Source organism: Corvus cornix, chromosome 6 (assembly GCF_000738735.6).
Source record: "Corvus cornix cornix isolate S_Up_H32 chromosome 6, ASM73873v5, whole genome shotgun sequence".
In the NCBI taxonomy this organism is placed as follows: domain Eukaryota; kingdom Metazoa; phylum Chordata; class Aves; order Passeriformes; family Corvidae; genus Corvus; species Corvus cornix.
In genome coordinates, this window is record NC_046336.1 from 24,994,176 (window position 1) to 25,007,201 (window position 13,026).

Sequence of the window (13,026 nt, forward strand, 5' to 3'; positions counted from 1 at the left end):
GGTATATGGGGAATTTTGTTCTGTTCTGTTTGTTCACATCATACAGCTCTAGAACTACAAAAATAGGACTTTTCTTACAGGCATTAAGTTGACATTCTTAATTTTTGTTTTACATAAATACGTGGTTTTTGTAGTCTTTATCAGTCGTGAGGGACCAACTGATACTGTGCTCCCTGGGGTAGAAGATTCTCTACTCTGAGTGGAGATTCAGAGTACAAAATAATATCAGGCAGATACAAACATACAGTAGAACAGAATAACAATTTTCTTAATCAGGGCAAACTGGTCTCACGTGAATAGGCAAATAAATCCTTTTGTGCTCACAGCCTTTATGAAAAAACCATACAGTATAGTACCAAAGAGTAGAAGGCAAACTTGTTTTTATTATCCTTAAGTCAGGATGAACACATCCTTGTCAATGCCCAGTAATTACACTGGAAGAGCTGTCCAGGCCGGTTCTGTGTCCGATTAAGGATGAGGAAGAAGAAGGGTTATCTCTGACCTGTGGTGTCTTTATGACTAGGGATCTCCTTCAAGGCCCAGTGCACTCAAAGAGGAAGCTTGTCAGTCTGAAGTATTCTGCAAAAAGACAAAACACTTGAAAGGCTAAGAAAGCCTCTAGGGGCCATATGTTGCCACATGATTCTCACTGGCATCAGTGAAGTCTGCATACATGTCCTCCAGTAAAAATCAGTCTGAACTGTACATTTAGCTTCTGAACTCTAAATATGGATGAATGCTACAAGAGTAGGCCAGCAGATTAGTGGATTTTTACTCTGTTGGAAAATGTATTCAGGACAAGGAGTGAGTCTTTTTTTGTTTGATCAACGTGACATCTTGGCTTTCATATGCTTCTGAAGCTCTTATTGCACTGATTCACCTTAGGAAGTTGCTTTAGAACAATAGAAAAGGCCTGTAATAATTTCATGGCATCTTTAAGACATTACAGACTCTGGTCCTGATTCTTGCCTGACGTCCTTGTTCTGTAGTCATTTGTATCAGGGCAGAGCAATGCTTGGAGCAGGCTGCTACCAAGCCAGAGCAGCAGCAGTCACGTTCACTTGGTTCTGATGTGAATGACTGCAGGACACTGGAGATGGGAAAATTTCTCTCCTGTGGGGAAGTATGGAGTTTTCCAGCCTCTTGTTAACGCCAGGAGAGATGGTAGATGTCATACTTCAGACGGTACACAGAGAACTCTTGAGGGATGCTTTGCTAACCAAAATTGTGTTTGGTCACTTTCTGCAGAAAATGCTTCCCAGAGTGAGCTGCGAGATCTCCTGTCAGAGTTCAACCTTTTGAAACAAGTCAACCATCCTCATGTCATCAAACTTTATGGAGCCTGCAGTCAAGATGGTAAATATTAAAAGCTCATTATTAAGATAAAACCATCAAGAAAGGAAATAAAATTCAGTTAGTTGATGGATTTCAACAACTGCTTAATAATTGCTGAGCACCTTTTGAATTTGCTGTTGGCTGAAAAAAGAGGGATATCTAAAAAAAAGGTATTTGAAAGGAAGGGGAAATACTAATTCAGTGTAACTAAGCATTCTTCCTGTGGTTTTCTTCAATGCACATTTTGATTCTGAAGCTATTTTAAATTAACAAGTCTCCTACAAATTCCCTTCCAATCAATATATATTTGTATATTATGTTAAGAATCAGTAAGTGTTTTCAAATATGAGGTATATTTCAAGTTTAATTTAGTTTTCGTTATTATTATTATTTATGCTAAAACAATGCAAAAAGGTAACTACACGCATATACAGATAAATATAGCTGGATAGTTAGGTTGATACGCAGTTTTCCTCCACTCTCATGAAACTGTTGTCTCCCTGTTGTTATGAAATGATTTCTAAAAGCCACAATCATCAACAGGTATATTTCAAGGGGAAAAATCTGCAGACACATGTATTATAAATTCCCAGTGAAGCAAATTTTGTTGTGCACAGGAATTGCTCATTTTAAATAAAGTGGCATGGCAACATTCTCTTCCTTTTGCATCTGCAGTTGTGCAGCCTAAAATCACAGTATGGATTCTGCAACCTCGGGCAAAGGCCTGCCTTCTTTTCCCACCCAGTTCTGTTGCAATTGTCACTTTTAGTTGTAGACAGAATATAATTCAGGAGTGAGTCATCTCTGAGTCTTAGTAAGGTAATGAACCAGTGGGGCGGGTTATTTTTTTTTTCTTTTCAGTGCAATGTGTTTTTTCATCCCAAAGGAAGTGAAATGTTTCTGAGTCACAGGCTTTTAATAAATATCAAGTTAATTCATTAGCGTATGAGGTAGGAGGGCTTTGATACAGCAGACAAATGTATTTAGCATGACAGCACTGAGAAGGTATTATTCATGTGGTTAATGGGGAGGAGAAATTAATGGTTTGTAATGCCAGAATGTTTCTAAGTGCTCTCAAAAGGCACCTTAAACACAGTGCTGGAATTAGCAGATGATTTGAGCTCAGTATCACAAGCTCAAGAAGATTATTTTTATTTTAAAGTTTCTCTAAGTTAGGCTGTTTCACAGATCCTATTTGTGTGAAGGTCATCTGTTTTTTTGGTCTCAGATTATCTAGATGAGGGAATATAGGCAAGAGGCAGCATTGTGCTTTGATTTAACTTGAAGTTCATTCTCTTCGCATTTCATGGCTGACTCAGTGCTTTTTACATAAAGGGCAGAGGTGTTTGGAGCCTCCAACTGTTGAAAACAATGTGCTGATTAGAAGAGAGACTTGTTTAAAAAGCCCCTCTAAAATGGTTATCTATTAATTGTTTACTGACCTGTGTGTTTATTTCAGGCCCACTGTATTTAATTGTGGAATACGCCAAATACGGCTCCTTGCGCAGTTTCCTCAGGGAAAGTCGAAAAGTAGGCCCGAGCTACGTGGGCAGTGATGGCAACAGAAATTCCAGTTACTTGGATAACCCTGATGAGAGAGCCTTAACAATGGGAGACCTGATATCGTTTGCATGGCAGATATCCCGAGGGATGCAGTACCTTGCAGAGATGAAGGTAGGGCAGGGCAGTGGTGATCTCAGCATGTGGTAGATGTGGAGCAGCTGGTTCCTCCACAAGAAGCATAAACACTCCTGTTGTTTCCTTCCAAAAGCTTGTGCATCGGGATTTAGCAGCCAGGAATGTGTTGGTGGCAGAAGGGCGCAAAATGAAGATTTCTGATTTTGGCCTTTCACGTGATGTATATGAGGAAGATTCGTATGTAAAGAGGAGCAAGGTACAGTGCACATTAAAAGCAGTAGTTGAAATTATTGCCTAATCAAGAAAATGAATTCATACTGTGGGACTTGAGCATGGATGAAAAGGATAATTGCTATTTTTATTTACTTAAATATTTTGAGGAAATAAAAATGACAATGAAGCAAAATTATGAGGTTAATCAGTGGGATAGCAATCCATATATATATGTAAAATATAGATTGTCTTTAAGTAACTATTACCTCTTCCACTCTTTGTTTATTCAGTCCTCTCATTCCACTCCTTATTTATCCAGTTCTTCATCAAACTACATGAAAACACAAACAAAAAACCCCATCTTTTTTCTTTCTCTCTTTCTATTTATAATTAAAAATATGAACTAAAAGTACCAAGGAGTTGAAAAAGGTATAGACAATTTATATCAAGTTCCTAATTTCAGGAATGATCTCTTATATGCAGAAGACCTGAAGCAAAGCCCTCTTGTAAATACTTCTAAATGTATGAAAGATGCTAAATTAAAGTGGTACATTACAGGTCAGGGTAGTTGAGGAGCTCATGATATCTGCTGGAGGTTATTTAAAGCAGTTGTCTTTCTCCTGCAACAGTAAATTATTGTTGGGTGCCTGGACAGTCCTGTCTTCTCACAGTGCTCATGGCAGGAGACAGCACAGGGTAATGTTTCACCTGCAGGACTGTGAGAGTAAATTTGATGCAAAGGCCAGTTATTATGTTACTGCTTTCCTACAGTAAAGAAAAGAGAAATGCTTGAGCATTATAACTTCGAGACTAGGAGGGTAAGGCTTGCTGGTTATTTATTCTTTTGACAGCTCCTGTCAAATACAGCAAGGTAAATCCTTTCTGCCTGTTCGCATCCACCTGTCGCTGACACCAGCAGAACTTCCACAAGTCACTCCTGGGCTAGACTGTGATGTTCATGACCACAGCTTCCCACTGACTTTGTCAAACGAGCAGTGGTGGTTCAGTTCCCTCTATGGCTTAATATGAAAGAGTTGCCAACTCTCGACAATTTTTTTGCATGTGAAAATCTTAAAATTTTATGAGAAGATTTCCATAAATACTGTGAATTTTTAGTTTAGCTTTCCCTGTTTTTAAAGGCCATTTTGTGTGAATGTTTCATAAGTCAAAATAAGAAAAAAAAAAACTTCTAGAAGACATGATCTTACCTAAAAGGGCATTGCCATGTTCATTTGGCTATCTTCTGATGGATGTGTTTTTACATTGATTTATACCAGGTGCTCCGTATTTTAAGAGTAATGCATTTACATAGAGGCAGTTCGGCAGTTTAGTTTCATTTGGTGGGGCATGATGTACTGAGCAGATATTTGCTCTTTACTTCTGAGACACTTGTCACTGTAGTATTATTCAGAGCCTAACAAGCATCTGTCTGCTTGCATGGGGAAGCAGGGAAAAGAGGAATTTGAGTAGGAAGAACAAGTTTCAAATCCAACTGAAATAGTTTTTGCATAGATATATATGAATTTAATGAGAATGAGAAGTAAGGCATATGAATGCTAGTCATATTGTGAAGGTTATGAAATATCTTGGAAATTTTGCAAACCTAGATTTTCATTAATATTTGGGGTGGTTTTCTCAGATTTGCTCAGGGAATTTCTTCCAGTGAAAGGAGCAACTTACAGATTCCATTTAGAAACTAGTAACCAAATATGCCTGTCCAGGTTCAGTTCTGAAACCAGAGGTAACTGTAACATCCAGGTGGTTCCATTTATGCATCATCCCTGGTAAAAATGAGATAGCTCTTCCTCTTTAACCATCATTCCTCATAATTTTTGCATTTGCACATTTTCAAAGTTCTTTGTTAAGAGTTGAATTAACTTAAACTGGTGACCGCCGCTTATTGAACATAATTAGATTGCTGAAGTGTGTGAAAAGACATGAATGAGTGATTTTAAAAACTCTTGCAGTTATTCTCCTCACTGTTTTTCTTATGAAATGCCAAATCACTAAGCCCATTGGCAAATGCTGTAGTATGGATAGACTGTGTTTTATCATTTTGAAGATAAATACCTTGTTTTCTCACTTGGAAATTTAATTTTCTGACCATTACTGCTTTTTTACCTTCTAGGGTCGAATCCCTGTGAAATGGATGGCCATAGAGTCCCTATTTGACCATATCTACACCACACAAAGTGATGTGTAAGTGTAAATTCTTGAATACTTTCTGGTTTGTGTGCTTGTTTATGGAGCTGGGGGAGGAAGCACAGCAAGGTATGTAGGAGTCAAAGCTGTTACTCTTGGAAAGAAACATGAAGGAAGTCTTGGGTGGCACCATCAACTGGCAGTGATACCTAAGAATTTTGCTGTTGAATTAAATCTGAATAAAAGATTATCAGAGGTATTTGTAATTCCTGTTGAAATCAGCAAGGGTTGGATCTGTTCATTTGACATGATTGACTTTGAATATATAGGCACAAGTTAGTAGAGGTTGCTACAGATAATGGTGATACCTGAACTTCTCAGTGCTGTTCATCACTTGCCTGTAATACTGGGTGATGGGTGAGGGATGCAGTGAAAGAAAGGAAGGGGAATTTTATGCCTCACCTCTCTCCTATTGAAATCAATGACAGAACTCCAGTTAAATTTAATGCCAGTCAGCTCAATCCAGTTTCAGTGCCAAGATACAAGCTCATTTTCATGATTAGGGAAACAGAGACCCTGAAGATGGATATGCTGTAACCTCCACATGTGATGAAGAGGAGGCAAAGCAACCACAGCTAAGCTGTTCCCATGTCTGATAAGCATGGAGCCAGGCAGAGGAGAGTTTGTAGACACATTTTTAATTCAGGATCAGATACTTTCATTTCTTTCTCTCTAGGGTGAATGATGCTTGTGACTAGTCACCAGGCAGACACTAAAACTAAGGATTATTTATTTAGGAGAAAAACCTCCAAAGGACTGTAAAAGCCACAGTACTTAGGCCTGATTTTCTAATAGGTAGCATCTTGATACCTTCTAAGTTTGCCTTGAAAGAGAGCATCTGACTAAAGTAATGTTTTTGTTGCACTCAAATGGAGTAAAATGCCGATTTGGGTGGCATGGCACTTCAAGAGGAAAAACACTTTGATAATAGCAGTATGTCAAAATACGCACCTTTAGATTTGTACTTCTAAAATTATTACCCTTCGCTTTTTACTCTGCAGGTCAGAGCAGTTCTAGTGAAATAAAATATTTTGCATGGCTTGGAAATTCCTTACAAAATGAATTTCCAAAATATTTTCCACTGGAGTAAGAAAAGAAAAAAATAGGGATAATTCTTGAGAGAATGTCACTTTTACTTAGGTCAGCTTACAGGTTTTTCTGGGTCCCTTTTTATCCTCCTCAGAGCACCCGTTGTGCTGACTTGCTTCTCTAAAGTTACTTTTCCCAGAGAATCATTTAAATTCCTTTAAAAACTTCTTAGCATATTTTTAATTTCTTCATTTTCTTCAAAACAGTTTTGTCACTATGGTTTGGGGTCAGAACAGGTTGTGTTGTCATGTAACTGCCTCTTCTTTGATTGCTGACTGATCATCTGGATCCAATAGCATTCCTCCCATTTCGTTTTCCTGATGGACTGCTATTAAGTAAGCCCAGGAGCCTGTTTCTTCTCCATGGCATCCAACACCATGCAGAGATTGCCCAGCTGGCATCAAGCAAGCAAGCTCAAAGCCCTGGGCAACACAGTGTGCTGGGGCTGTGTAGCTTCCCTGCTCCCCAGGGCTGCCTTAGGATCTCCATGTCGAGCTGTGCTGATTGAGCAGCTTTCCTGGAGATGCCTCAGGAGCCCGGCACTGTGCTGTGCACGTGTGCTCCATGCAGTGCCAGAAAGGGTCCAGGTGTCTGCTGTGTTTACACGGTGCCTTTGACTCACTGCTGGGTCACCTTTGCTGTGTCATTGTATGGGAAATCATCTAAGATGCTGTGTAGCAGCTCCTAGTTTAGCCAGGTTCCTGCAGAGCAGAACTGAGACATGCACACACACACACAGAGTTGCAGAGCAAATCCTCTCCAGCACCAGCTTCCACGATGACATTTCAGCAGCAGCAGACTGATCAATGAAGTACTTCTTTTGCAGCATTGATTGATATTTTTAGATAATTGCACTCTGAAAATATTATTTTATGGATATTCTTTGTTGTTTGTGGTGATGCAGTTGTATTTTAGGTGAACACATTACTCAGCAACCATTCCAATATGCTCTTTTTTCTGATGTTCTGTGTTTCTGTTTTCCACCCTCTTCCTTCTCAAGCTGTTCTGTATAGTTAGTGGTTAGCAGAGCTTAATAGCAGTACCACTTGCCAGCATTTACAAAAACCCCATTTTTGCTTCAGAGGTCGATGACACCAGTGGAAAGCTAACCTACTATCTTCCTCTTCACATACTTTTCTTTCCTGGCTTTTTGTGATCATATTTTTATTCGGCATTAAACATAACACAGTGGGAAATTTTTCATTTCTCCTCCCATAGTACTTAATTTGTATAACAATCTGAAAGTACTGCAGCACTCTACAGCATTCTGTTCTAATATGTTCACTTACTAAACAACTTCCATTAAGAAATTGTTCATCTGATCTCCTTCCATATTCTGTAAAATTCCTCTTGAGCAGAAGTGGATTTTAAAAATAAAACCTGCCATGCTCTAAAGTTTATTTGAATTAATCATGGACAGAATTATAACCTGATGGCAGAGCATAATTGGCTTCAAAAAGGGTATGAGGAGAAATATTAATAAAGTATATGAAAATGCTATAAATATTCATAAGCTTTCAAGAATGTGCAGAGTGATTAAAAATTAATTCAGTGAATTAGGCATTAGGGAGAAGAATGGCAGCATGCCACTTGGGACTGTGTGAGAGTCACTTTGACTTTTCTGACCATTTTGGAAGTTTTATTGCCGTATTTTTTGGGGTTAACATTGTTCTTTAAAACGTGAGAAGCACAGGTGGAATGGAGTCAGACAGGAGGTGAGGTATTTGGCTAACATTTTGAGATGGAATTTTCATAGGGAATTAGACACGGCTGTTTGTTTTGGCAGTAGGTGTCTAACACATCCTAAAATTTTCTTAAAAATGGGGTTTACAGAGAAATTGCCCAAAGCTAGCATTTTCCATAAATTGTATGCAATTTTGCTTCCAGATGCATCCCATTGAGCAGCCCCAGTGTTGGCTGGCTTCCTTCCTTTCGAACATCCAGATTTTGTCAGTTGTCAGTTGAGCAGATTCAGAGCGATTTGTAGCTTCTTTGTGTCTCGAAAAGCCTTTCACGAAGAAAAGAAAAACATTTTTGCCTCTTTTCTCCTGGCTTGCTCTCCAGAAATGGACTGATTTTTCTAAATATTTCTAACCCATTGTGCAAGATCTTTTTGTTAGAGCTCAGCAGTAAAGTAGGTTTAAAAATTCACTATTTCTTCTGTTCAGTTCAGAAAATGGTTTCTTCTGTTCTATGTCTAACTTCATTTTTAGGCATTTGGTATTTCCAGAGGAAATTCTTTCCTCTTCTTTCATGAACTCTAAGAAGAAAATTAAGTCCTGAATCACTGAAATGGCCCAACAGACCAGCTGATATCAAAGGTGTTACTTTATGATTAAAATAAACACATTGTGTTGTCTCACGGTCGAGACAGTGAAAAAGTCTTGTGGTAATTGTGTAAATCTAATTTACAGAGTTATTTCTGAATACAAGGGCTAATTAGGGAGGTTAGACTGCTGCAGGAGCACCGTGCAGAAGAGGAACAAGCCTTTGGGCTGGGCCACCAGAGGAAGGACTTTTCTCTTTCTGCTGTCCAGAGAAGATGGACCTTCCCAGGATATAGTTAACTTTTGTCAATGGATAAAAAAGGGCTGTCTGTTTTCTCTACTGTTGGGTTGCTAACCTTTTCAATGAGCAGTATTTGGGAACAAGGATGGCCCTGCTTACATCTGTACAGCCCCTCTGGTTTTGAGGTGTCTTGAATTTTGTTGGGTTCTGAAAATACTAGGAGGAGATCTGTTGTGTAAATGCCACACTAAGCTCCTGAAACCTACTGCTCTACATAAAAGCTCTTTTTTTTTTTTTCAGATGGTCATTTGGAGTTCTGCTATGGGAGATTGTTACTTTGGGAGGCAATCCTTACCCAGGTATTGCTCCTGAAAGACTCTTTAACCTCCTAAAAACAGGCTATAGAATGGAGAGACCAGAAAACTGCAGTGAAGAAATGTAAGTAACTCTTGATCTGATTAGATTCATAAAACATTAATAAAGACACTTGAAAAAAGGTTTAAATAAATACCTCATAAATACTATTCTGTGTATCTTAGAGATATAGTCAAAATATGTAGTGCTTTAAAGAATGTCATTAAATTAGTGAACAGTAAAGAGGGGAAAAAGTTGCCCACAGAATGCCTACAGCTATATCCAAACCATTTGTAGGGTATTGAATAACATGCTTGCCAAACAATTACAAGAGTTTGCACATTCAAAACTTATGAGGGTGGGGGAAGGAGGAAAATTCCATAAAACACAGTGGTAGCTGAAATATTCAAGAAAATGTCTTAGTACTTTCTGCAAATGAGACAGATATTCGATCCACAGTCATTGTCTGTTAGTTGTCACGGCATTCCAGAGGAAAAATGATACCTTGGCCCAGAAATCTACACCCTAAAAGATGAAAATTTTCTGTGACTTGATAAGCCCATGGCTTTGGAGACAGTTCATAATGTGTTGTCTGATTTATTAAAACACAGTCAATGTAAAATATCTTCTGTCTGTGATCTTCCATGGCATTTGGAGATGAGGCATGATTTTATGTTCAGCCTGCAGATTTGATCGTGGTTGTGGTTTTTTGAAAGTTCCCAGGCTTTAATCACTGTGGCCACTCTTTTGACTGATTTTCAGTTGGAAGGATGCTTTGGCCACATCTGGGCTGAGAAAAAAGCTTTAAATAAATAATAGTATAAATAATAAACCTTTTTCTTTAACATACAGAACAAAACATTAAGTATTTCCAAATTTAGGGCAGTGTAGAAGTTTACAAGAATGATTGGCAAATATTGTCTAAGAAATGTATAATACTAATTTTTTCTTTGTTTCATCTCAGTGGGGAATTCTCATTCCTCAAACATGTTATGTCATTTATAATTATGGCAAGCTGACCACATCTGAGTTTCTGGGATTTTTTTAATTGAAGCTAAAACATGGTTTTCTGACTTTTTTCAGATGTTTTTCTGTTTTACTCAGAAGTTTTTTTGACAGCCTGTGAAAGCCCACTTTAAGGACCATTTTTCTTAAATTGCATTCTCTCCTATACCCAGTCAAGTAAGAGAGAGATCATGGATGAAGGCATAAAATGCAGTGCTTTTCAATAGCTTCCTGTAAGTTCTCATAGCCCACTTTTTCCACTATTAGAGCACTTGTGTGGGCAGATCACTCAGTCCTGAGAACACCTAAGCTAGAAAAACAGCATGAATGGCACAGGCTGGAGAGTTACACTTCCAGAACTTGCCAATGTCTGTCTGATAGTCACTCAACTTATAAAACTTTAATTCTGTTCCCTTTCCTTTCCACGCTCTATGCTATAGAAAGCAGTTAAAGACAGAATAAATATAGGTTTAATCAAACTAACAGTAATAGAAGAACTCAAAAGAACATTAGTTTTTGCAAATAGTCTTAGGCTAGGCTTCACTTTGAAGAAAAGTTCACGGAAACTTAAGAGTTTGAACAAATGAAGAACAAAATTCTACTTTCTGGTGTAACAACAGAGTTTTTCAGGTTGATATACAAATTTCTTCAGTGTCATATACAAACAAAGTGAATTAGAAGTCTGGCATGCTGCCCTACACTTGAGGTGGTCTCTTAAGAAAGTGAAAATAAAGAAAGAAACCTAAGACTACAGTCCTTCAAGGACAGCCAAGTGCATCATCATTTAAACTCAGGAAGACTCTTTAAAATAAAAGCCCATTGTTGTGAGTGTCAGTTGTTAATTCCAGGGAACATTTCACAGAACTCACAGCAGAGATTGATGTACTTGTGGATGGCCTTTGTGCCACAGTTAACTTTAGTGCTAGAAATCATTAGAGCAGAAGCATGACTCTTTTCTAACAGTTTTGGGCTTTTTTCACCCTGTGATGGGTCCTAGGTACAACCTCATGTTGCGCTGCTGGAAGCAAGAACCTGATAAAAGACCAACATTTACTGAGATCAGCAAGGAACTGGAGAAAATGATGGTGAAGAGTAGGGTAAGTGTGGAAAGCATTGATTTTGAAAGTTTTTGTGGTCATCTGTGTTCAAATGTAGAGAAATCATTACTTTTTAATTTTATTTTAAAGCAAAGTAACTTATTTTTCATGAAATCTTGAAGTATTTACGTATCTAGTTCCTTCCACATGCATCCAGCTTTTTGAAATCAGTACTGCCTGTTATAATGGCTTTGGTGACATCAGCCCAAAATGTGGGTGGATTATCCTTAACCCGTCTATTTTCTTTAAATAATAGTAGTAATTTAAAAATTACTGTGAAAAGTTACTCCTGAGTTCCACTCCTGAATAAATAACCTTAGAGAGCCAGAACTAGAAGAATGTAGTACTTCATGCAATCAGGGGTCTGAAAGCTGTATGATTCCACCACTCCAAGTTACTGTAAAACTATTATAATCCTGTATAGAGTTGCTTTGAATGAATGGATGCTGAGGTCTAAAGATATAAGCCCAAGCTGCATTATTTATAAAATGTAGACATACCTACTTGCACATAAAATCTTAATTTTTTTTTTAATATACTAATTACGGGAAGGGGGAAGTTACCAATGAAAAACAGAGGAAATAACAGCAACTGATATTACTGGATTTGAGAATGTGGTGGCATTTACGTTGGGCTAATCAACAAATGGGAACAATTGTGTTCAGAGTGTGAATGTAAAAATAAATTCTCAATTAAAAATGGGAAAGTGAACGGTCTGTCTAGGGCTGTACATTAAATCACTCTGACGTGTCAGCCACTGACTTACAGCAGCTGAGAATCTGTATGCAACAGGTATGCATGTCCAGGGACAGACTTGTAACAGAGGGGCTGGCAGGCCTTTCTGAAATTATCATCATAATTAAAACAAAACCAATCCAAAATAGAGCTTGACAAGTTAGTAATTTTTCTTCTCTCCTTTCTGAATGAAAAATTCCAAAGGTTTTTCCATTTATAAAATTGGGTAATTTTATCTTTTAAAAATAAAAAGCTAAAATGTTTCAGTGAATTTCCAAAGTAAAACCATTTTGAAAGCAAAAACTGCATTTTAAATTAGTTGAAAATGCTTCACATTCATTTTCTTTGCATCAAAGCAATTCAGCAACATAAAATAAACCAATGAATTCTTATCGGTGACCTAAATACTTAGTTTTAGAACAGCAACAGAAGCTTTCTTTGGCAATATTTACATAGTTATTTTATGCATCATTATGTAATAGCTTTTGTAAAATGATTATGAGATGTGAATACCTTGTCCTTTAAGCATGCATATGTATTTCCATAGATATATTTCAGGCATACACATGGATCAGGCATACCAGAAGCTGAAGGTCAAACAAATCAGTCAGGACAGCTCTTCAGTTTCTTGGGTGTTTAGCTAATGTGCAGAATTAAGTAGGGGAAGTATTCATATGTCTCTAGCAGGGACAGTGTTCAGGCAAATCAGATGCTTCCAGAGCTGCTGTGGCTGCTGGAAAGCAGAGCCTCCTCAGGGGCCAGAGGTTCCAGAGAAAGATAAATGCAGTGGGTCTGCAGTTCCTTGTTGTAAAGAAAGCAGGTGCACGTTTATCCTTTATACTCAAACAGC

At 38.0% G+C, this 13,026-nt stretch overlaps 1 protein-coding gene across 3 annotated transcripts in view; it reads left to right on the top strand.

Annotated features, from left to right (window-relative positions):
• Nucleotides 1-13,026, top strand: part of RET (ret proto-oncogene) — an 83,786-nt gene that overhangs the window by 67,490 nt on the left and 3,270 nt on the right. For all 3 annotated transcript variants that reach the window (XM_039554300.1, XM_019286684.2, XM_010400922.3), the window contains 6 exons: nt 1,249-1,356; nt 2,795-3,009; nt 3,107-3,229; nt 5,315-5,385; nt 9,286-9,423; nt 11,342-11,441. In XM_039554300.1, the coding sequence (XP_039410234.1) occupies nt 1,249-1,356; nt 2,795-3,009; nt 3,107-3,229; nt 5,315-5,385; nt 9,286-9,423; nt 11,342-11,441 (755 nt within the window). The remainder of the gene's footprint in view (nt 1-1,248; nt 1,357-2,794; nt 3,010-3,106; nt 3,230-5,314; nt 5,386-9,285; nt 9,424-11,341; nt 11,442-13,026) is intronic.